Below are 25,447 nucleotides of genomic sequence, written 5' to 3'. Positions count from 1 at the left end.
GTCTTTAGTGAACAGCATCTGGAACAGACTAGATCCTGCCTGCGGAGATTAAGTCATATCAACAGGACTGCCAACCAGTCATCCCTGCAGGATCCCTGTGTTGGCTGGGAATCCCACAAACAAGCAGGTGGAAACTCCTGGCCATGGTTGCCAGTCATGAATTGACTCTCCTGATTTACAGAGAACTGGGTAGGGGATGGATCATGTACCTGTGGGAAAGTGACCTGTGGAGAGGAAAGGGGAAAAGGGAGAGAGAGAAGTGAGCTATAGTCAGAAGCTGGAACAAGAGTCAGAAGCTGGAACAAGAGTCAGAAGCTTAAAAACAGCTACAGCAGAACCAGGGAAGGGCTGTAGCTGTTTGTAAGGGAGTGGTGCCACCTGCGTGCTTTGCTAGTACAAATGGTTCAGCCTCCCATTCAGTAGGGAAGGGTAGTCTGCCCCAGTGGCATAGCGTGGGTTGTCAGCACCCGGGGCAAGGCAAGTAATTTGCGCCCCCTAACCCGTGGATTTTAGCACTCGAGTGCGAGCGCGCCCCCCCCAGATGTTGCACCCGGTGCAGCCGGCCCCCCCTGCATCCCCCACGCTACGCCACTGGTCTGCCCTGACTGTGACTATAAGTCCCAATCTCCCATTGAAAGTTACAGTGAAACCCCATGTGCGCAGAGGCTGTTAATTCTTCTTCATGCATCCAGGGTGTGGTCTTGCAAGACAAAAAGTGTTTGGTCAGCAATAATGGGAAGCAATGGTTGGAGTGTCTGGCCTTTACCAACAGAGGGCTTACCTGCACAGAATGCCTCCCCTGTGTGTGAGGCACTGCTCCCCACTAGGGTGGAGGGAAGAGTGCTGCAGCAATACAATTCAGGCAAGACACAGTGCTTTGGTGGTGTGCTGTGATTTGGTTTTGAATTTTCCTATATCACATGCTCTGTCATGGGATGGCTGCAGGGTGCTTATTTTTACACCCCTTCCCCTTTACCACTGAAATGGCTTTTCAATATAGGATTGAGTCATTGGGATTAACTTAAATAAAGCAATGAGAGTCCTTACTACTTAAAGAGTGCTACTTTTGCCAAAATACTGGTTTTTTAAAAATCCACCAAAGGGACCTTATTTTGTTATGTGGTCATTGATGGACAGCCAAGTGCTCTTTGGAGACTTTCCTAGCAATCCATTCTGGTCTCAAAGGAGCCACCAATCTATGTTTCTCGGCAATACTTTAACAGTTTGACATTTACATGGTGACCATGGCTAACCATCTAGAGACTACTTCTGCAAGGTGATGTCGACTGCCTAGAGTGCAGACTAATGTGTACTACAAGTCAACCCCTGTAATAAACTGTGAACTTTTCAACAGGGCTTAAAAAGACACTTGTCAGATAATAGAAAAACACAAAATTTGCCATACAGGTGTTAAAGATAATTCCCCCACCCCACCCTTTCTAAGATGCATTAGAGAGACTATTATCTCCCAGTACCAAGGAATAATCTGTGTTTTTAAAGTAGCACCCACTATAGTGATAGTGGAGAGGGTACCACTTGGGAGAAGACACAAAGAATGTTATATGTCTTATTGACAACAATCCTAAGCTCATGACACCATCAGGGCTTATAAACAGTGTGACTCATGACAGTCTCAAGTGTCAGTGACGCCCTGTGCAACACAAAAAATGGGTGCCCCCCACCTGTCACGCTCCATTCTAAATAACAGCTGTGCAACCTTGCACCTTCTGCAACCAAATCAGGTCACACTCCCCAAAATCCACTTCTGCACAAGACAGTACTGGTCAGCAATGGTCACAACTGTGTTGAGTATTGGTGTAGTTGTCAGAGCTGGATAGCTTGCAGCTTTCTACAACATGTGTGACAATGGTAATATAAAATAGTTAATTAATTCATAAATAATTAATTTACAATCTACAAAACAGACTGGACATCATTCAGCTCCACAGGAAAAGCTGCCATGAATAGTACCTCCATCTTGTCTAAATTATGTCTCAGTCAACTGGCTCTCATCTAGCCTATTACTGCGCCCAAGCACTGATTCAAAACATCCACGGATGAAAATAAGTAACAGAGTTAAATGTCATGAACATATTGGCAACAAATTCTGGATAATGTATCCCAGCAGTTTCATATAGATGCTAAATAACATGGGACATAAAATAAAGCCATTTGGAATCCCATAACATCCCATAACCAAGGGATAAAGCAATAATCCCAAAGTACCACCTTTTGGAATCCCTCATTCATGCAAGTCAGAACATAAGTAGAGCTTTCTGAATCAAGGGCCCATCTAGTCCAGCCTCCTGTTTTCACAGTGGCCAATCACATGCCTGTTGGAAAACCACAAGCAGGATTCGAGCACAAGAGCAGCTCCCCTTGTGTGGTTTCCAGCAACTAGACCAGAACTGCCGCAACACAGTATTTCCAGCATGCAACCCAACAGCCTATCCTAAAAGTTATCATGGTTGATGATACTGATAGGCACTGAGAGGTCCAGAAAATAAACAGGGTCTCACTCTCCCCATCACTTTTTCAGTAGAGGTCATGTTGCAAGGTCACCTTTGATTTTCTTTCTAACACTAGGCCTGAAGCCTTTTTGAAGAAGATCTAGCAACTATTTTATCAAAGGGAACCTATGCCACAGAAATAAGAAAGTTTATTACAAACATAATACCAACTCTATGCAGGATACAAAATGTTTATTTTTAAAGCATTATTCTGGGTCCATGTCAGTAAACAGGCTTGAGTGCCCTAGGATGGTTCATTTTTGATCCCTGCATTTTGTAAAATGAGAATGGTTACGGAACCAGCAACAAAGAGATGCTATTCCTGATTCCTGCCCTGTGGTAACTTTGCTGGATTTGGAATGTATGAAAAGGGCTAATGACAAAATAGCAGAAACTCTATAAGAAACACTACTGGGGTTTGACTGGTTCAACAAAGATCTCCTAGTCCCATTCAGCAAATCAAACCCTATTGCTATATAAAGAAGAACAAGACAAAAATCTTGCCTTATCAAAGCATCAGAAAATTCATAATAGACTTGAATGCATAAGTGATCTTCTGTTCTAATTTCATGCAGAGCAACTGGAAAGATGTTTCAAAGTAAAACAGAAATCATAATATACATAATGGGCAAGGCTATATTTCAAAGAGATTTTTGATAATTCATGTCTTCAAGGTTTACTCAGTTTAGGCCAAGTCAAAGAGACATCTGATACAATCTTTAAATTTATGCAAAGTAACACATCATTTGAAATGATAAAAAAACAGGATTGACTCAAATGTCATTAATATTCAATATTCTACCTTATACATAAATATGTGTCAGACTTATTTCATACCATTTTGGGGCAGAAAAATTGCTACTAGTAGAAATCCAGTTAGCTATATAAATAATATAGTCAATATGAGATCTATGGTTTCTTTAAGTGCTTTGTTTACAGCTAACTGACTTTGAGCAACTAATTATAAAACCCACGTAAAATGGTTTTGAAAAACATTTCCACCCACCTGGTTATTTCAATATTGTCAATACCTATTACAAATGTGAAGAATCATAACCCATTATTATTCAAGTGTGGTGTCCATTTTTCCCAGTACAGGGAAGATTCAGTAAAAGAGATCATATATATTCAGTGCTTTTTTTCTGGGAGGACTCAGGGGTATGCATACCCCTAAACATTTTGTGAATCTTTGTACTTTTGTCCATTTACTGTATTTATTTTCCCCGATCTTAACTATAAAATGGTGATTTTCTTGAGTCAAAATGAGAGTGCCCCTAAACATTTTTAGGGGGGGGACACACTGTATTTTTTTTTTAAAAAAAACATTTTTAAAGGGAAAAAACACACACAAATATTTGTGGTGAGGCACAGCCACTCTCCCAAAACTTGCATCACTACAGCTTACTTGCTGCTATGCTCCCCAGCCTTAGTCCCCTCCAGGGAAGCTGAAGAGATGTAGATGTTGGAGGACAGCTTCATGGGTTTGTTCTACAGCTCCAGCCACTACTGGGGAAAATGATTTACATGGTGTCAAAAATCCATGTTATGACTTCAAACTCAGTTTTGAATCCAGATTCTCATAGGTCCAAACATGAAACCCTCAAGGTGGTGTGTGCACGGTTCCTAGGTGATTTCCCATCAAAGCACAGACCAGATCCAGATCTGCTTAGCTTCAGTGAAGTCGTAGCCTAATGTACTTTTAGGACATTCCACTATGTTGAAAGTGGTTCTCAATCGTTTTGAGGTGGGATGTTGGAATATTATTACCTTTCATGTACATTTTATGTTTTCAAATATAACAGATAATGCAGATATAAATTATTCCTTTTATTGTAGCTTCCTTAGGTACCTAGAAGAGGAGAAAGTCTTCAAAGCCACACAGAAGTTCTTCATTAAAGCGTTGGTAGTCGGAGCAAAGTTAAAACACACTTTTGGTTCTAAAAAAATCTTAAATATTAAGGTTAGAATTGTTAACCTGGTTGCTCTGAGAAGAAAAGTGAGATGATATAAGTACATGGATGTTAATTAAATTACCTTACTAAAGGACTTCAGAGTAGTGATAACTCATGGGTCAGCCGTCTTTTAGGATAAATGTTCCAAAAATAAATTACATGGAAAACAGGTAATGAGTTAAGGCACAGATCTGTCTCCGTTTCATTCAAGCTGTACAAAATCCTCGTAAGGCGGTGAGCAGAAAGGAAAAATAAATTTTCATATTAGACTTCATTCAGATATGGGGTTTACTGCTTTATTTTACTGGTTACAATGCTAGCACATTCTGACCCAATTTTTAATGTTCCTTTTACACTGCAGTACCTGTTGCAATATGCAACTGTTCCTTTTTCATCAATATGCTGCCATGTCACAAAATATTTAAACAGTGGGAAAGAATTATGTGTTCAGAATCTGCCCCAAATTTTGCCACATGAGCAGCAGTGGTGTGATCATGAAAATCACAGGAAAATCACAGCTCAAAAGTCCCACAATTCTCTGAGTTAATGGGGTTGAAATTGTATTTCGTCCGGAAACAACACAGAAATGATTGCTAAACATCCACTAGATTTCCAGAAGTTGCCTTTACATCATGTGAAATATCACATAATATACAAAAATTATTAAGATGTAAGGAAGATCAGAAAGATGGAATAAAGTGGTATCTGAATGACACCTTAGGTGAACACAATTCAATTCAATTGTAGTTACCTAGGTCATATATTATTATTGAACAGCTAGAGTTTCTCAAATGAAATATGTGAATTATGCAAAATGTTATCCACCATAGGTGCCAACTTCCTGGGGGCCTGGGGGCCCAAGCACCCACAAATTTCAGTGCCAGGGCCATGCATGCTGCATGGCATCCACAGTCCTGGGCAAGCTGGCACTCCTGCTATCCACCACAAATATGTCATATAAACATGGTAGGTAGCCAAAGGTCCAGCCTGAAGTCACATGAGACCACCACCTTGCTGAAGTTAAGCAGAACTAGATATGGTCAGTGTGTGGATGGATGACCACCAGGGAATCAAATGCATTAACTAATTAATATATCACTTAATGTTAGACTATGCCTTTCAGCTTGAGCTTATGTGGATAAGGAAATAATAAAAAATCTAAAAGAGCTGGGGAAAAGGGAATAGGACCACAGAGGCCAAGATCTTTAAAGTGAGTCTTCATAACTTAGAGGCTGTAGGAATCCCATTTCTACATATATAGTTAATTTATGGAAGTTGCTGTGTGATCACAATAAGTAGCTCCTTCTTGCAACTGCATGGCTCTGGTCATAACCCCTATATTGAGTGGAACATCACCAGAGCATCTATGTATGTACAGTTGTACACCTATAGGCTCTCCACACCAGTATGAACCCTGTATAAGGGTGGGGTTGTCAGAGGTGGTCTCCATATATTGGCTATACTTATAGATGAGTTTCTTGCAGCAGTCATTTTACAAAGACTTAAGGAGCTGGATAATGTAGCCATAAAAGCGGGATATAAAATAAGTAAATAAATAACCCCGTAAAAGAATGATTTGATTGGCAAGGACATTTTTTTAAAATCTGGAAAAGACAGCACATAGCAGCACAGAAACAAACAGCCAGGGTACCTTAGTCCTACAAAGACTTATTCCAAGTCTTTGGACATAGACATAGGTTCTAGCCTGCACCACAGAGAACTAGTAGGCTTCTTATTGACCACAATACAATTAGCAATAGCTCAACAATGGAAAAACAGACTGAGATACCCCTGAACACATGGAAAAATAATATCTGGGATACAACAATGTCAGAGCGTCTTACCAGACAAAGGAGGGCAATTAAAGGCATAATGAATAGAGACACCTTCCAAGAAATGTGGACCCGTTTCTTTAACTATGTTAAAGGCCAAAATCAAGACCTTGTTATACCAACCACTCAATATTCTCAGTGGAGGGGTTACATTAAGTAATATGTTTAAATGTTGAATGTGTAAGTTCACATCTGGAGTCAATGGATAAAACAAACACCATTAGATGTACTGCTGGATGTATTAAATGGTTCTTGTATTTTAAACAAATAAACAATTGGGGGAGGAAAGTGAAGAAGAAGAACAGCCAAGGCAATGAGAAGAACAAAGCACAGACTAGAATAAAACAAGATATAAGATTAGATCTTGGAAATACTAGCAGGGTAGAGTCCATGTTAATGTGCTTGTTAGTGGAGAAAAAGGAGGGAGATGGAAGTTACTTTCAAGGTTTAATATTTCTGAAACAGGGAAGGTCTCCAGTAGTGAAAGACTGAATCAACTGATAGCAGGTCAGTCCTACTTAGGCCACTTTATTCCCCTAGTTCAAAGAGACATGAGGAACCAAGAAGAGCCCAACTAAAACTAAAAGACAAACTAGCAAGCATTCACATGTGAAACAGATGTGGAAAACCTAGTCTACTCTAAACCCATCTTTATGGTACAAAGTAACCATTTAATGGGCAAGGCTAGACTTCATCAATTTAGTATTCATCATCGTTAACAATGATTAATTCATTTGCTGTTCTGCGGTCATTACAGTAACACCCCAGATATTCTACAATTATTTTAGTCATTAGTGTGAGCCATTATTTCAAAGCATTAAGACAGTTTTAGTGAGAAAGCTCTTTCACTAAAGCTCTAATCTCCCCCCCCCCCCGCCACAACGTCTTGCTACCTTATCTGTAACTTTCTCTAATGTATGCCTTTCAGTGCTCACTGGTATGATGTTTCCAAGTCTTCTGATGTCCTTTCCTTATATCAATGATTATAAAAGAGGGGAAATAATGATATCTGATGCTTCCCTAAAGGTTTGCCATGAATTTCTCAGTGTCTTAAGGTTTGAAAACAATAAACTAGGCTTCTTCATGCCTTTTGGATACCACAGAAAATACAATATTGTAAATTGAAAGTCAGGTGCACACGCTTTAAGGACTTCAGGAAATAATCAAGGATATACTATTGTGTGTACAGCCCAATCTTAGTTATGCTTACCTAGACACAAGTCCCACTATGTTCAATGGAGCTTGTTTCCAAGTGCATAGGGTTGTAGTCTTGGGTTGCAATCCAATACTTTTCCAGGACTAAGCCCCATCGACCTCAATAGGGCTTATTTCTGAGTAGACATATAGATAATTATGCTGCATTTTGTCATCCTAAACAATTTACTTGCAAGTAACTTCCATTAATCTATCTGGGATCACTTCCAAGAAAATAAAATTGTGATGCCTGTCTATGATCCTATGCCAAGTTAAATCATTTATGTGCCTCTATTACTAGTAATAGTAGTGAGCCAGTGTGTTGTCAGAATGTTGGCCTATTCTCAGCCTAACCTACCTCACAGAGTTGTTGTGAGGATAAAATTAGGAGGAGGAGCATTGTTCCATCTTGAGCTCATTGGAATAAAAGTGGGATATAAACATAAAATATATACTATTTATCCATATATGTATTACTGTTGCTACGACTACCACTTTATACCACTTACATGTCAAAATAGCTTCTAAGTTGTTTACAAATATAAAACCAATTATAAAATATCCACACAAAATTAAAATACACATAAAAACATTTCCATCGAAACATTCAATGTATCCATAATTAAAATATACAATAAACCAAGCCTGTTAAAAAGCATATCAAGTGAAAGAGTTAAAAGAATTAAACAATTAGGTCAGAAAGTTCAACTGCAGGGGAACGCTTGTCAAAACAGGTATGTTTTCAAGAGGCAGCAGAACGCCAATATCAACTAGGCCCCTCATATTTCAGTCATAGCAAAACTAGCCAGACTCCAATTGCTGATCTAATACCCTTACCAGACAGCGAAGTTGGTGATACGCCATAGTCTTAGACAGTTCCAAAAGCAATGTTACCTGTGTACTTGTTTCTAGAGGAACTCCACAATTTTCAGACTTGGAACTTCTTACCCATAGTGCCTCTGACACAAGCAGCAGCATCCACCCAAAGGAAAACACTCTAAAATCATATTCATTTCAATTGCAGAGCTGTATTTATGCTTGACTTCCCTATTATTATTATTATTTATTAAATTTGTATACTACCCTTCATCCGAAGATCACAGGGCCTATTACAACACAAAAATACAAAATGAGAACAGAAGATACATAATAAAACAAAACAAACAAACCAATAATCCCTCTCTGACAATAAATAAATAAATTTAAAAGGCCATAGAATGTTACTCAGCCAAAGGCCTGGTCAGAGAGCAACATTTTCGCCTGGCATCTAACGATATGTAATGAATGTGCTAGGCAAACCTCCCTAAAAACACTTAATATGCTGAATGATGCTTAAAGAACTATAAGGATCACAGCTCATATTATTGGTATTATTTTCATTATTGTTCTAATTAGCTTTCCATATATTACACAAAACGAAGATAAGAGGACAAATTTCCATGGATAAATATGACAACTGTCACTGAGTTCCACAGGAGAAACACTGCACAGCCCAAACTTTCTTTTAAATGTGTTATCTACATGTAGTCACCACAAAAGCACTTCTGTTCTATACCACATGTGTCATTGACTATTTCTGAAAAAAATGCTTTAAAAAATAGAATGAAATCAGCTAGCGTTAATACTATGGAGTAAGTCGGCACTAAGAGATGGTGTTTATTTTGTCACAGCTTGTGTTAAAAACTGCCACCTATGGGAAAAGTGCCATACAAAATGCTGTTTTTTAAAATCTGCCGTCATTGAATTTCATAAAACATGAACACTTCTTTTCATGGTTTCAAATTCTCCAGGACATGGTACAATGCACCTGAGATAAGTTTATATAAATCTGACAAAATGTTGTATTTTGCCAGAAGCTCCATCTTGCAAGATGCAATCTGTTTTATTTCAGAAACAAAGTTTGCAAATTTGGTGGTTCGAATACGAGTGTTCTGAAGACACAAATTCTATAACAAAGAATAAATCTGTCTTGGGGGTTTCTATCACACACAGTTGTCAGTTTTCTTTCTGCTAGTAACTAATCTGCAATTAATTCCCCCCCTCCAAAATATATTTGATTCTTACAAATTATATTTTTATATACTAAGCACACATATTTCATAATGTAGTTTACAACATGCACTGATAGATGATTCATGGGCAAAACAGCATGTTGTAAGAAAATTAATTGTTCAATCTGAAACTGGCATCTGTAGAAATCAGTGCACATACCTGCAGGATGTAAATACAGTTTTGCTTACCTATTATATAAATATATAACCTGTATGAAGTGAATAGGAATAAATATTTGAAACCTAGAGTGAAGGAGCCGGGTTGACTAAACTAAATACTGGGTTACCCTCAGTGGAACTGCAACAGGGTGAACAGTGTCTGGTTTATTTAAATGCAATTTCCTATCACGACAGAAATAGTTGGGTGTGAAAATTGCCAAGATTATGTGTTTTAGTAGCTATTTTAAGATTAATGACAGAAATTTTAGAGATCTAAATTCATAACCATACAGTCACGGTAGGCTAAAATACACCTGTCATTTCTTTTAGAAATATAAACTATACTGTGAATGCCTTCTTAAAACCTCTTAAAAGGTTTTATAGATGCCACTCTGAAATTAAAAATCAAAGACTTGAAACTTATCATGACCATTGTTCATAGAACATGGCTTTCCCAGCTTGTTGTCATAGCCCCCCTCCCCCCAAAAGAAGCTGATTGGGAGGGTCAAGGGAACCTTAGGATGGTGTTGGGTATGGTGCAGGGGCATACTGAAGATGAGTCCACAATGAAAGTGAAAGCGCCTTCCTGCTTCTTGCACTAGGCTTCTTTGGATGAAAGCAAATTATAATTCAGTTTGTAAGCTTATTTATCACAGAAAATTAATAAATAAAGGACATGAAAATATTTCAGTACTTCTAGAGCACCACAGACATATGAGAAACAGGAGTGATGTAGACATCTGTCCCAGATGTCTTTATTCAACAAGTTATTTCTCATGCCTCCATACCCAGGTTCCATCACAAATAGGAATGGAGAAATTTTTGATTCCCCCTTTCAGTTTCCTGAATGAACAATATCAGAAAGAAACTTTGTAGGAATCACAACAGGCCTGTTCTAGAGATAACCCCACAAAACATAGTGCTCTCAATGTGATGCAATTAGTAATACACAGGGGAATGTCATGCGCAGAGTCCCCAAGGTGAGGATCACCAGTCCTATCTACATTAAAAGAGATGCCTACAGTGAAGAATAGAAAGGGTAAGTATTAGACCCAGTTTGCATATCTTGTTACCCGCCAATCTAGCCCACCAGCCATGTTGCAACTGCCAGGTATTTGACAACTTCCTCATTTCTTTCTGGGAAAAAGAGAAGGGGCTTAAAGATTTCCTGAAAAGTTTCAGCACACTGGATCACAGCTTCTTCAGACTTACAATAATACAATGACCGTCTGCATCTTGTCCCTACTAATCTGCATTTGTAGGTTGGCCTTTGTACAGAAGTACAGTGCCAACATATTGAAGTTGGAAGCTGATCTGCCCCGTTTGCTTATTGGTAGCAGCACCGAGCACAATTCCTTACCACAGTGATTACCTAACTAGAGTCTGTATATAATCTACTTTCAGACAATGAGAATAATCACACCAACTTCAGTAAGAGTAGAATGTGTCACACACTGTTGTGGTCTAAAATGTTGTATACTGGAACTTCCACTGTCAAGTATTTATGAACAGTGCCATAGCGTAAAAATAACAATGAAGTTGGTCATTCTAAGTGTGGCTTAGTATCAGGCTAAGATTTACAAGATTCACATTCAAATAACCACTTGGCCCTGAAACCCACTGGGTAAACATTTGACTAGTTACTCGTCAGCTCTATCTAGCTCATGAGGTAGTTGTGAAGATTAAAGGAAGAGAAGCCTTTTACACAGATATTTTGTTGGAAGAAAAGCAGGGTATAAATGTAGTAAAGGTAGAAAATAAAATAAACATACAAGCTATCAGCATGTGTGTCAATTTATAAGTTACTGGAGGAAAAGATATATCCCTATTCAACATAACATGAAATTTAAGTATCAACAGTACAGAATAAAATAAGAGTAGGTAAGAGAATGGACGAGAGAGACAGCAAGGGTTAGAAAGATGAATATGAAGTACAATGGTGCCATTTCAGCTGTGGAACTGAAAAAATGGTAAACTATACTTAACCCATAGGTCAGTTCTTAAGTTTCTGAGTAAATGAATTGCAAAACAGAACCTTTTTGTGCACCACCAGCAGAACACAGAATGTATGAGCAAATATAGTGAGGCACACATTGGGGTTTGGTCAGGGAGATAACTGATTTAGATTCCTGATCAGTGATTCCATGAAGCTCAATGAGTAATCTTTGAGCCGCACTGGTGATATTATGAAAAGAAATGAGATAAGAATAATTAATTTTTAAAAACCTTTGCACATTTCTGCAAATTATATTACAGTGGAACGTCGGTTTCTGAACGTAATCCATTCCAGAAGACCGTTCGAGTTCCAAAATAGTCAAAAACCGAAAACTCAATACAGAAGCCTCAAAACAGAAAAATTAATAGGAAAAACTCAATATGAAAGCTGCCTCGGAAGTTCAACTTCCAAGGCACATTCGAAAACGGAAGCATTTACTTCTGGGTTTATGGCATTTGAGTTCTGAATCATTTGTCAATGGAGACATTCGAAAACTGAGGTTCCACAGTAGTAATATATATACATAGGTACCTGGGAGTAAAACCCACTGAACTTAGTGGTATTTACTTCTCAATATATCTGGGACGCAGGTGGTGCTGTGGTCTAAACCACAGAGCCTAGGGCTTGCCAATCGGAAGGTGGGCAGTTTGAATCCCCACAATGGAGTGAGCTCCTGTTGCTCGGTCCCAGCTCCTGCCAACCTAGCAGTTCAAAAGCACATCAAAGTGCAAGTAGATAAATAGATACCGCTCCGGCGGGAAGGTAACTGGCGTTTCCGTGCGCTGCTCTGGTTTCGCCAGAAGCAGCTTAGTCATGCTGGCCACATGACCCGGAAAAACTGTCTGCAGAGAAGCGTCAGCTCCCTCGGCCAGTAAAGCGAGATGAGTGCCGCAACCCCAGAGTCGTTCGCGACTGGACTTAACTGTCAGGGGTCCTTTACCTTTTACCTTTTGAGATCTGTGTCAGATTGCAATGTGAGAAGGTACAATAATGATTAGCATGCACACTGCAATTGTAGAATGTTTTAAGGAAATCACATGCATTTAGGTATCTTCGTAAATTAATCCAGAATTGTTATCCTTGCACTGCAGATGTAGGGCTATGACTAAGGTAGCAGCATGCCTGAGATCTAGTTAATTTATGGCTGAGAAAGATTTGAACAAGTGACTCCTTAGTTTGCAGTATGTTAAACAAGCTCTCATTGCACATCATGCCCAGTGGCTTTAAAACCAGGCTTAATCAATCTTAACCTTCTAATTGGCTTTTACAGTGCTTTATTGTCACATTTTAACTGGCTTTCACAATATTTTCAAGAATTCATATATTGTTAAAAACCAATTAAAAGATTACTGTAAAACATTCAAAGCAGTTTTAACTTGTGTAACCATTTTCAAAAAGTGGTAGTCATCAACACAAACAACAGCACAATAGAAAGCTTTCCCCTAGCTACAAGCAAGAACTCATCTAGAAAAAAGGCTATGTATGTCTAGAACACAGGCAGTTCTATGCCATTTAAAATACAGAATAAAAGAAAAGTAGATTAAATGTTTAAAGCAACCTTACTCACAAAAATAAAATGGAATACACTTTGTTAAAAACATTGCTTCCATGAAATAAGTGCACCTATTTGAATAATTGTTTGGGAATCCATACAAAATGGGGCTAAAATGTTTTTCTACTTAAGAGTGAAATCACCTTCAATCTGACCTGGCTTGGTAAGATGGTCACATAACCATATCTTATTGGCTTTATAATGACATGGTATCATTAACTGCCAACTTAATTGCTGATTGATAGGTATCACTTCAGGAAGGAGCCTGTTAAATTACAACTTGCAGGTTAGGAAAAGAAGCAGGTACCAATAGGTGATAAAAAGCACACAAGAATGTCATGTAAGAATGGTTTGGGGGAAATATTCACCCGCACAAAAACTTATTTCTACCCCAAATATTTCAGTGAAACTCTTGTGGCACACCTCCCAAAACTGCTTTGCACAATTGCGGGGTCCTCTAGAACTGGGATGGGGTGCTGCTACAGGAGAGTCAGGGCAATTAGCAAAAATGGTATTTTCTGCCCTTCCACCAGTGGGATCCTCTGATGGATCAAACACCTTCCATTAACATAAGGAGTCCTTCCATTCATGGAAGATACATGTAGGATCTAATCTTTAATCTACAGAGAAACAAAGGTTTTGCTTTTACAATAGCCTCATGTGTTGTTGAAACATACTGCAGTCATTGTAGGGATGTGTCCTCAGATAGATGACAAAGTCTGTGCCATCTGTCTATTCACAGAACCAAAATGCATGATTTGGTCATAATTCTTTCAACAAATTGCTAGTACTGCAATGCTGATATTACTGCCAATTCCCACATCTGTGTCATTTTATGTAGTATACTGTTATTTCAGTATACAATGCCCAACTTCTGAATTACTACATTAAGATTATATATGTAAACATGATTCTCATCCCATATTAAAGTATAATAAATTAAAGGGTTATATCTTAATGTGCTAAAATGCATTTTATAAGCATGTGCTTTAACTGAGGTAAATAATCACACACACAAATAAAATCTGTAACAAAATATTCAGTTTGCTTATCATTATTATTGTTGTCAGAGCAATAGGATTACTCAATTTTCTACAGCGAATGATGTGATTCTTTTTAGATGTAACCATGTGCAAACTATACCAGTAACAGCATTTGTCCTTTCTACTAGAACAAGTTCCTGGCAAGTAATAAAATGGACCAAAGCAAACACAGTGTTTCAAATTGAAAGCAAAGGTTTCTAGAGGAAATTATTCCTAGCATGAATTAAGTAACTGTGGTTATTGGGTGCAGATACTGAGTCACATTATGAATGTTGCGATATAATGGCTGATCATAAGTTTTCATAGTATTCATGTCTAACAGCCTGTAAGAAAGGAAAGGAAACTAGCCTTCAGGGAATATTAAGACACCATGGTGTCATTATGACAAATTTTCCTGAAGTGATAAGGAACTGACCACTTGCAGACTGTGAAAGAGTTGAGAAAAAGTAGTTTCAGACTGTAGTGAAAATGTATGTTTGAACATTCATTTGTGCCATTAACTCCCTGCATGTTAGGGTGAAGGGTAGTTTATAATTTGTATTCCTCGTATGCTACCTTTCCAAACAAATGATTTTCTTCCTGAATTTGGAAATGCTACAGTACACTACTGTTCCCTTGTCAACAAAACTTGGTAGCTGAATGAGGTGGGGTGGGTGACTGACAAAGCACCTTTTCTTAGCATTTTAGGTCAAATTAACCATTGCTGGGAAACGATAGCAGAAAAGGACTACTGCCGCATGTCCTTTTTCTGAGCATCTGGCTGGCCACTGTGTGAAACTGGATGTGGGAGAAGATAGTGTTTTCATCTCATCTAGCAGGGCTACGTTTTTTGTTGTTATGAGAGCCTGTCACTCATGGCTAGAGTATGCTTTTCATGCACAAGGTTTCAAGTTTCATGTTTGACATGTTAGGAAAGTTAGCTAAGAATAATTTGAGACCAGTTCTGGTCACTTGTGTGGAAGAAATAACAAGATCATATAATGAGATATTAGCACTTTGGTTAGTAGCCCTAGGAAGAATAGCTTCCCAAAAAGACACACAAAGGAAAATAAGCAATCACATGTTTACCATATATCTAGTGTTCCTTGTTGCTTACAAAAATTATGGCTACATATGTGTGGAATATATAGTATGTCACTGAATCTTAATCTGGATAATATCTACAGCTAGAGTCTTCAACTGGAAGCATACTTCTCAAGCATCCTTCATTGTTATGAGCACCCCTCCATCTTTTTCAAATATTAGTAAATAAAGGAAACTGGCATAAAAACAGACTTGGCTAGCAACAAAGGGTTAGCTGACAGTCCTTAGATGACCAGCTGGGGAATGTGTGGATGTGCTGTATGTGCAGGACACACTCACAAATAATTTCATTTGGAAGAATCATGTTGCAGCTGCATATGGGTCTTGAAGTTTAGGCAGCACCTTTTACAAGTCAGCACAACTGAATATACTGCAGTGTGCATCATTCCCATTCAGAGAAGTTTATTTATGTAAATTATATCAAATGTATATTGGCTGGACATGAGAGCCCACTGGCAGGATAATATATTGTTGTGAGGGTGGTTTTGGGGGGTAGGCTATATGCCTGAGTCCCTTCTAATTCCCAGATCCAGTGAGGATTTGATAGTTGGAATAGCCAGACCACCTTCTTAGTAATGGACCTAAGTATGGGTCATTAGCAGGGCCATCTTAAGCATATGCGGTGCCAGGGTGCAACTATCCGCCTGGCGTCGTCCCCCCAGGTTGCCCAGAGTTGTCAACCTTTTTATAGGGAGCTGACACCACGCTTATCTCTGCTCAGGAAAAGAAAACAAGAAACATAAGGAGCCTTGCGCAACAAACCAGCCCAAGGCGTCTGCGTCGACGACTGAGCAAAGCCAGGCGCCTCGTGGTGTAAGCAGCGTGCGCTGGGCGGGCCTCTCCATGGCCCTATGCCAATCCCAGGCGTGCAAGAGGGTGGAGCTGGCCGGCCGCCTCAGTGCCTCACTGGCTCGCCCACCCCCGAACTCATGGCGCAGAAGAGCCCACAGCAGAAGAGCCCGCCATGGCGCTCTGACGGGTGGGCTCTTCCCCGGACTCCAACTCTTGGGCACCGGACTCTCGGCCTGACGCCCCTGAGAGCCCGGCGCCCCGCACCCCTGGTGCCTATGGTTAAGACGACCTTGGTCATTAGGGTAACAAAGGAAGTGTCTCTACACCAGAGGACAAATGGGTGCCCCTCCCTCAACACACTGGGAGTTAGGAGAAAATCAAGAGTCTTGGGGTGTTTGAACTGGGCTAAAGTCAGCAGACAGGCAGAGGCCTGAGATAGAAACAGCTCTCTGTAAATGGAAGGAGCCCTTCCAGGGTCCAAGACACAGTAATTAATAAAAAGTGTTCACATGTATAAAACCTGGCTCTTCTATGTCAGCAGCAACACAAATGAAAGGTCTCCTCCACACACACGTATGCAGTAAGTAAAAGCCATGTTTTTATACATGTGAGTTCATTCTGCACTGAGGAATTATTTTCCAAAATATAGCACAGGAAGCAGCCTAAGTTAGTAAAAACCAAAGGACAGTATAAAACTACATCGCTGCACACAGAGAACAACTTATATGAGTGCAACAGAACTTCACCTTCCTCTCCTTCCCTTGCATGCACCCCAAATCTGCTCTGGAGATTCCCTTAATCCACTGGAGCAGATTTGTGGATTGTATAAGAAGCACCAAGGAGGAGAGGGAGGGAAAGTTCCATTGCATTCATAGAAGTTGTTACATGTAACGATTTAGTGAGTTAAAAGCCTATACGCTACCATTTTTGTTACTGAGATAATTAATTTAAAATATTATTTACTTTAAGGACTATTTTCAATATGCTTTTGGAATATTTTCACAGATTTTGATATATTTGAGCTAAATATTTTTGTGTAGAATTTTCAGAAAAGATTATTGCATAGGACAAGATGCTGACCAGATCCTCCTGGTAGCTTTCCTAAGAATCCATCATGGATGTATAATCAAATTTCTCATGTGCATCCTTTTAGAACAAAATCCCCGGGGTGTGTGTGATATTTTGTGGAAGAGGTCCTAGTGGAAGTAGTGGAGCATTTGCAATAAACAAACTTTGTATTTTAACAGTCAAAGGGCAGGTATCAGATTCTGTAACCACATTTTCTAAGAAGAAAAAATGCATCTAACTTTCCATATTTTCAACACTAGGTCCTGTACCTCTCACACTTTCAGTACTGCATCTTGACAATGAGCTCTCCATCCAATACATAAACCAATATTTTTAAAAGAAGAAACTAATTCTAAGCAGTAACATTGACCAGCAAACAAGAAACACACAAACAAATAAAAGTAAAAACATCATATAAATTTGGCTAGACTAATCAAAGCTGGAAACACACAGCTAGCAAGGCTGCAAATTGAGTTATAGGAAATACAGGGTGAAGGAAGATGAAAACCTTACGTATTAGAGAGTTCTTTGTTTCAGCCAGCTGCTGCCAGCCTGTCTGTCTGTCTTTCAAAGTCTCAGAAAGTTGTGTATGAAAATCTAAATAAAATAAAATACATAAGTTTTAGAACCAGCTCTTTATCAGCCTTCATTGTCACATAAGCATTTTTAGATGGCATGTTCAGCAGTCAGGATTTTGAGAATTGTTCACCTTCGCCACCCACCACACATCAGCAAAACATTTTGTGCAACTACATCTAATATCCCAAAAACATGCTGATACAATTACTAGGTGTAATGTATATTAGTCCCCATGGACTATACCATTCATGAACAAATTTTCAATGTGAATATTGTCTGTTTATATTAAGTCATAGATTTTGCCTTGAGTTACTTTACTTACAAATATTAATAAAGAATCAACATCATCTGGATTATTTTTGCAGAATGCAAATTAGACAGGAAACCAAGTAACTGAGAATAAACAGAATAAGCCTAATAACATGTTTCCAATTTATATCAAAGGTAATTTCTCTGACTTTTTAGGAATCATTATGAAAGCATATTAAGAAGCATTTTGCAATGGAAGACATATATAAAAAAATCAAACAGGTCCTTTTCAGATTAACCAAAACATTTTTCAATGCATCTATGAATATCAACACTAAACTCATTTTTAAAAATTAGTATAACCAAGCCTTTTTTGTGCCACTACTCACTGGTATGGAGTACTTCTCTTTTTTCTTAATAAAAAACCCACTATTATTTGGCATTTATAAGGCGCCTAAGATGTTCTGGGTATGGTACAAAGATGGTTAAAAACAAGAAGACCCCTAGCTGATGGCTTACCATTTAATAGACACAAAAGGGAAAGAATAAGGAGAGAAGAGAAAGGCAAGTAAACTCAAGCAGAACAATTTTGCTGGGGTGGGGCTGATCTGGCTCCAAACCAGGGGTCAATCACCCCCTGTGCACACATCCACTATTGTGAATCAGTAGAGGATATGAAAGTTGCAGCACCTCTGGAATCAATTTTAAAAATTATCTATGATACATTTGATGATAAGCTGTGCACAATGCAGAGCATTTCCATGGAAAAATGATGGGATGAGGTGGAAATTCACTAATATCAAAACACAGTCAGTTATTATTATTTAAAAAATAGACCAGGTGTCAGGACTGGTCGTTGTCTTCTTCCGATCACCACACAAAAGCTTCTTGTTCTTTTATAACTTTTTATTGCGTATTAACAAACCATCTTATAAACGGTTTTTATCTTTAACTATTATGCCTCAGAGTTACTTATTCCAGATACCTTCTGAGCTCTGCTTCTCCGTGACCAGCCACCCTCAAAATGGCGAACGCGCAGTTCCTTTCGCTTTCCCGCTCTTTTTTTTAACCTCCTCACTAGAGCTGGCTTGTATCTCCCCTCCTCCAAATCTGAAATAGTACCTAAACCTTGCCTTTCCTGTGAACATCCTGTCCTTCCCTGTTGTTCCTGTTGCTCTCTTCTATTAGATTCACTGCTCTCCTCCCCACCTTGGGGAAATCTTTCTCCCTCTGGGAAACTGGAAACCTCTAACTCTAACTCTTCCCTGACGCCAGGGTAGCCAATGGGATACCCATCAGCTGTTTCAGGCTATGGCTCCCTGTAGATCCAGGCAGCATGCCCAATGGCCAGGAATGATAGGAGTTGTAGTCCACAACATCTGAAAGACAACATGTTGGCTGTCCTGACCCACATTTGTATTCCCATGTTACAGTTGAAGGAATTATATTTTGCAAAAATGACATACCCATGATACACTATATACTAAACACATGACCTGCCATTTAAAAGATCTCTGACATCTAGTTTCCTCTAATAATGAACTTGGGTGGCTGAATGTCCATTGGTTTCAAAGTGAAATGAGTTCAGCCGAAAGGTTGTAGTTTCTATATATTCAGGGATACCCTGGCAGATGGAGGACATTTGTCTAAAAGATGAAATATAAATATTTTAATAAATAAATCATAAATAAAATATAAGTTTGTAAATTAAAGTAACAAAAAAAGTCCCCCCCCCCCCCAATAAGGACATTATGAATGTTGTTGTAGCAGTTGTGGGGAGAAGGAGAGGACAGGGGAGCAGGGATAAGGCAGAGTGAAGAAGTTGGCCTGCTGAAAGCCCTAAAAGCTTTATTCTGGAGAGGAGGATTAGGGTTGAGGAAGAATGCTCCAAAAAGCCTGAACAGCACAGCATAGCTTCTGTTAATGGCAGTCTGGAATCTGAGCAAGATCACTCCTTTTAGAAGCCGAGGATACACTGCAACACTTGGTTGCAAGTCCCACTTGTCTAATGTGATGGACCTTGGGACTTTTCATAACAAATCAGTGATAATTTGTTACCAAATTAACCACATTACAATCAGTTGGATTTCTTAAGCCGATTTCACATAAAAATGTTATCCCATTCAATAGGTGTCTAAAGCTAGACCCATGTGTGATTTCAAAAGCAGGCTGCTAAGAGCTCTTATTCTACTGTACACAAAGAGAAGTTTGCTGTCTGTAAAAACTGATATCAAAGGTATGAGTGTTTCAAACCATGTCATTTTCAGGTGCTCTTGTCCAGGTCTAATCAGCTGAGCTTTATGTCTGATGAGTAACTCTTGATTTTAAAGCACCAGAAAATATTGCAGCTTTTCAAGGGCCCTTCATTGCAAGCAAAAAGCTATGCATAATACTAAGAAATATGTAGTCAAGTCAAAAGTACTTAGAAATGCAGAACTCAGGATTTCTACTGAATGTTATCTACTAAAAATACAGTAGTTGATTTCATCATAACTAACCATGTAATAATTCAAAGAGCATTTTCTCATTTTAAGGTTGCCAGTGATCACCCAACATTAAATGAAGAGGAATATATCTTGTTATAGCTGGCATCATAGAAAGGAAATGAACTCCAAATATGTATAATACTAGCTAATGAGGTCAAGCTCAGTGTTGGACACTCCTGGTATTCCAGCAGCTTCCAAGGATGTTGCTTTGTCACACTGGACATTAGGCTGGGTGATGTCAGGTTTTCAACATTGTGATGTATCACCAGCTAAACATCATGATCTGGCGATACACCTTGAGGTTGAAACAACAAACTGCATTGGCTCCAGCCCCGTGAGGTGAAACTGCCACCGTTCTCACCGAAGGAGCTGAGGAGGTTCACCCCAGCACCTCATGGGACTGGAGACGATGTGGTTGGTTCCCAGCACTGGGCACTGGGGTTGGAGGGAGTCCCTCTGTCTCCAGCACTCAGCCCTCTTCCTTGTGCTGCTCAGCTGAGGATAGTGAAGGCTGAGGAAGATACAGGGTTTAGGAAGCCTTATCGCAATGACTGCGCTTTCCTGATGGGACTTCAAAGAGAGGCCCCCTCACCCCAATCCTCTCATTCTGTTCCAGCAGCTCCTGCATTAGCGTTATTGTCCTCCATGGAATCCCATGACTCCACCCAACCACACGACCCTCTCATCTCACAAGGCAGCAGAAGTGCTCCTGCTGTCGCCTTGCCTTCTCCTCTTGTTCTCCCTCCCTCCTTCCCTCCCTTTCTCTCCAGCCCTGAGCTCAGCCCGCCTTGTACGGTGAGTCATTGGGATGGCGCCAAAGGTGCAGGACTAGAAAAGTAAAGTTAAGAGCAGTTTCCTGGTTCATTTGAATACTATGTAGCGAGAACAGAGGGGCAGGGGAGGAAAGGTGAGCCCATCAAAGGCGAGTGTTCCCCAGGTAGCAGAGAGGGGAAAGTGCCTTGGTTTTTCTCTCACACACACTGTTGTATGAAGGAGAGGCATGCAAAATGGGCTGCTTCTGGGTTGGGCTGGGGCTGCGCCGCTCATGTGTGTTTCTCTACCAGACAGTCATTTTCTCATGACTTCAGCCCAATCCAACACACTCCACTTTCTGTGTTCTCAGGTTTTCCCCTCCCCCTGTCCCCTCCTTCCAGTTCTCTGGGCTGCGGGGGGGGGGGGGTCAGCTCAGCAGGAGTTCGCAGCTATTCTCTGTCTCTTTCTCTTGTGTTTGTGTTCCTGGCTCTCTCTCTGTGTGTGTTGCCACCCCTGCCATGATATGTGGGCCATCTCAGGATGTGTGCAGGGAAGCTCGCTCATTTCAGGGGCTGCTCATAGTTACTGATTTAGATAGATGAATAGATATCCCCCCACCCCTTCCCTTTGCCCTGGTGCTAAGAATATTTTCCTATTGATGTAGGTGGACCTACGCAGAAAGCATATTGTTGCTACATTAAGGAATGCAGCAGAACCCCTATAGATCTTAGAAATATCAGTGGTACAGATTTGTTTTTGAAGAACTGAAATAGCGGGTCCATGTATAAACATGCATATGCATAAAGTTCAAATTGTTATGCAATAAATAAAAAAAGTAGCTCACAGGGAAGGGAGACTCATTTTCCATCACATTACCAATTTTGAGGTAGGTGCTTTTTGTTCTGTAGCACTTTCTGTATTTATGTATAGTTGGATGATTGAGACCTCTACTGCAGCTGGAGGTTATGCTATTAAGCACACCTTGCAACCACCAGCTTGAGTATCAACTTTCACTGACAGGTTTCTATCTTATTGGGAAACAGCTGAAGTCAGGAACAGAGCTAAAGCCTTTTGGGCGATTGCACATATGTAATTAGCATGCCAAAAGTGCATGCTCATGAACGTAGAAAGTGCTTTTATTTATAGCACTTCTCTTAACATTTTAAACTGCTGTAAGTGTCCAAAACTGGTGTGAAGCTGCTCATAGTATTTGTGAATATTATGACATGGTTTGGGCTGCTATTGCAGGGGCTGAGCCCCATTTATGTTTGTAGTGTCCAATCAAGAACTGCTATTAAAAATGTGATATTAACAAGGTTTCACTTGTGTGAATTGCATATGAGTTCATGATTTTTGAAAAAATAAATAAAAAGCTGGAAAGGAGAGTGAGGATCCTTTTCCATTGGCTGTAGCCATTCATGAGGGATACTAGGACTTCCTGTCAATAATTTGAATTCAGTTCAACCAATTATGGCTGATCTGAGAGACAGGGCTTTGGGGAAGCCTGTATCCACTCATGTCTGCCTTCACAGCTGCGCTGAGTGTGGGCACTGCAGTCGGCAACAGATGCTCCACCCTGTATGTCTTGGCCCTGCCGAAAGGTAAGATGGTGGAGCACATGCATGACCCTGCTATGGAATTATTGGTCGCTGTATTCGAGGCCAGCGATAAATTTGCTCGCAAACAAATTGGACCCGTCTGGGGGCTTTGCCTGCCTCATAGCAACTGTCACAATTTTATGGCTGAAAAACACACTGGATTGCATCCTTAGTCAAAACTGGAACACATTTTCAGGTTACCTCGGTAAAGAGGTCCAAGGGAAAAGGTTCTGTCCAAGGGCCCAGACAGGGGCTAACAGGCCATAGAACTCCCCAAAAGGCACCCTGGTGGGTTTGCCCTATTTGATTTTCAGCATGGGAGGATCCTTTAACCCAGGATCAACCCTGGTAGAATGATCAACCAACAGTTGGGCTGGTTGATTCAGGATGCATACCCAATGCCTGAGGCAAACCAACTCACATCCGTAATGAATAACGTTGTGGCCATTTCTATCCAAACATGCTGACCTGTCTTATTGCTGCTTCAGTAAAGAGACAATGGAGTGTGCCTCTGAGGCTGAAGTCAAAGCGCTGCATTAGCAGCACCGAAGTGACTGCCCTGGGTTGCTGACCTGAGCAGTTTATATGAAGTTTATGGGATGCCCAGATGACAAGACTTGGTCTTGTTGATGTGGTCCAAAGAAGACAGAGCAATACATTTGGCCAGCTAGGCTGCAGGAGTTGCTGGAAGGAGGTGTACAAGGCACTATCCAATTGTCTTAGGGACTGCACGCCAGATTTATGTAGGGTTTACTTCTTAGCCTTTCCCCCTAAGGCAGCAGAGGTTTAGCATCAATTTTCCTTCTCCTAAATGGGCTCTCTACCTTCCTAGGTTGCTCCTCACTTCCCTCTACAGCACGTGCAGAAACTGCCTTCTTGATCGTTAGACTTATTATTGGTCTTGTCTGCTCAATCTGCCAGAGCCTGTATTTGCATGCACAGAAATTCCCTAATTCACCAAGGTACCCACTGGTTACCCTCACTTTGTTTCGTCAGCCAGTCAAAGCCATTCCCAGGGTGTGGCCGCTATCACATGCTGGCAGCTTCAAGGAGCCACAGGTGAGTGCAAGGTAGGGACCAAAGGTAGACAAACTACCGCAGAAGGATCATGACATATCCCCCAGCAGAGATACTACCCCTCCTCAACACACCATACCTGCACCACATCTGCAACAGCTGAATTGTTTAGTGAGGCAGCATCAACACTTTGGAACTCCCTGCCTACTGTTATCAGGCAGGTGCCTTCACAGAATTCCTTTTGGTGCTATTTAGATAAGCCTACCTTACTTTCACATTAGATGTCCTCCCACAAGCAGCTCATCCACACAATATGCTTTGCAATGAGTCAGGAACAGAAGCAGAACCATAGTCTAATCATAACAAGCCATCACCTTTAATCTTCCTTCCTCCCACAATCCACTAAATGACCTAATTTTAAATTACTGCTCTTTGGAACCAACAGTATTTAGGGAGTAGAATTATTTGTCTCTTGCCCCAGTACTATGTGATGGTCACTTACTTCAATCACAAATGGGTTTTGAAATAAAATCCTGAAAGGTCTGCCACAAACAAACAAAAATAGTATTGCTGGTTAATTTCCAAGGACTCTGTGTTCAGTATTTGGAATATATATATAAAACAATTTCAAAAATTGGAGAGTTAATTTCTCTGAACACTCATACATGTAAGGATCTAAATATTTAGGGCACTGAATTTAAAAGTGTAAAATAAATATTTTTATAGCTGCAATATGCCAGATTTACGGTTTACATAAAACTTTACTCCTGATCCTAGCAGCACTCCTTTTGGTACCATAAAATTAAGGATTACACAATATACTGTACATGAATCGTTAGAATGAAAATGTAATGCATGCCTATAATTCTTGCATTTCTTAACTATGTAGTGAATGGCAAAGTATTTCCTCTTTTAAACATAGATAACTGGAGCCAGATTTGATTCTTAAACATTAGTGTGTGCATTCTGCAAAACCCAAACCCTTGCATTCTAGTGACAGGAAATGTTATATGGTTGGTGAAACATGCTGTGTATAGAACCATAGAACTGTAGAATTATAAGGTACCTAAAGGGTCATCTAGTCCTGCAATGCAGGAATCACAGCTAAATAATCTCGGTCAGATGGCCATCTCCAGCGAAGGAGAGTCCACCACCTTCTGAGGTAGTCTGTTCCACTGTTGAATGGCTCTTGGCATCAGAAAGTTCATAGCAGAACAATACATTTGTCAAATGTTCCATGATGCTTTGTATCTCCTCAAAAGGTCTTTGGGCCTTAACACAAAATGCAATGCCCTCCATACTTAAGACCCTGCACCCTCCCCCCACAGAGTTGCCAAGGTGCTAAGCTGCTCTTAGCACGTAAAATGGTAGTACCAGAACAAATTAGTAGTGTCTGGAACACAATTTGTGACTGAGTCACAAGGCGGAATACAGAATCCAGGATAAGAAACACGAGATTTCAAGCTGACCTGGAGAACCGCAGAGCCTCAGGGCTCATTCCACCCATTCCACTAAGAATGGCACAAGTGCAAC

At 40.1% G+C, this 25,447-nt stretch overlaps 1 protein-coding gene across 10 annotated transcripts in view; it reads right to left on the bottom strand.

Annotated features, from left to right (window-relative positions):
- Nucleotides 1-25,447, bottom strand: part of TENM2 (teneurin transmembrane protein 2) — a 696,995-nt gene that overhangs the window by 380,296 nt on the left and 291,252 nt on the right. For 8 of the 10 annotated variants that reach the window (XM_080995195.1, XM_080995200.1, XM_080995203.1 and 5 more), the window contains one exon: nt 17,746-17,829. In XM_080995195.1, the coding sequence (XP_080851321.1) occupies nt 17,746-17,829 (84 nt within the window). Of the gene's footprint in view, nt 1-17,745; nt 17,830-20,558; nt 20,637-25,447 lie in introns of those variants that run through there. The other 2 variants (XM_080995202.1, XM_080995196.1) reach the window with 2 other exon arrangements.

This window comes from Podarcis pityusensis, assembly GCF_964106645.2.
Source record: "Podarcis pityusensis genome assembly, chromosome: 2".
Taxonomy (NCBI): Eukaryota; Metazoa; Chordata; class Lepidosauria; order Squamata; family Lacertidae; genus Podarcis; species Podarcis pityusensis.
The sequence above is the reverse complement of the archived record's forward strand: the minus strand, read 5'-3'. Positions and strand labels throughout refer to the sequence as shown.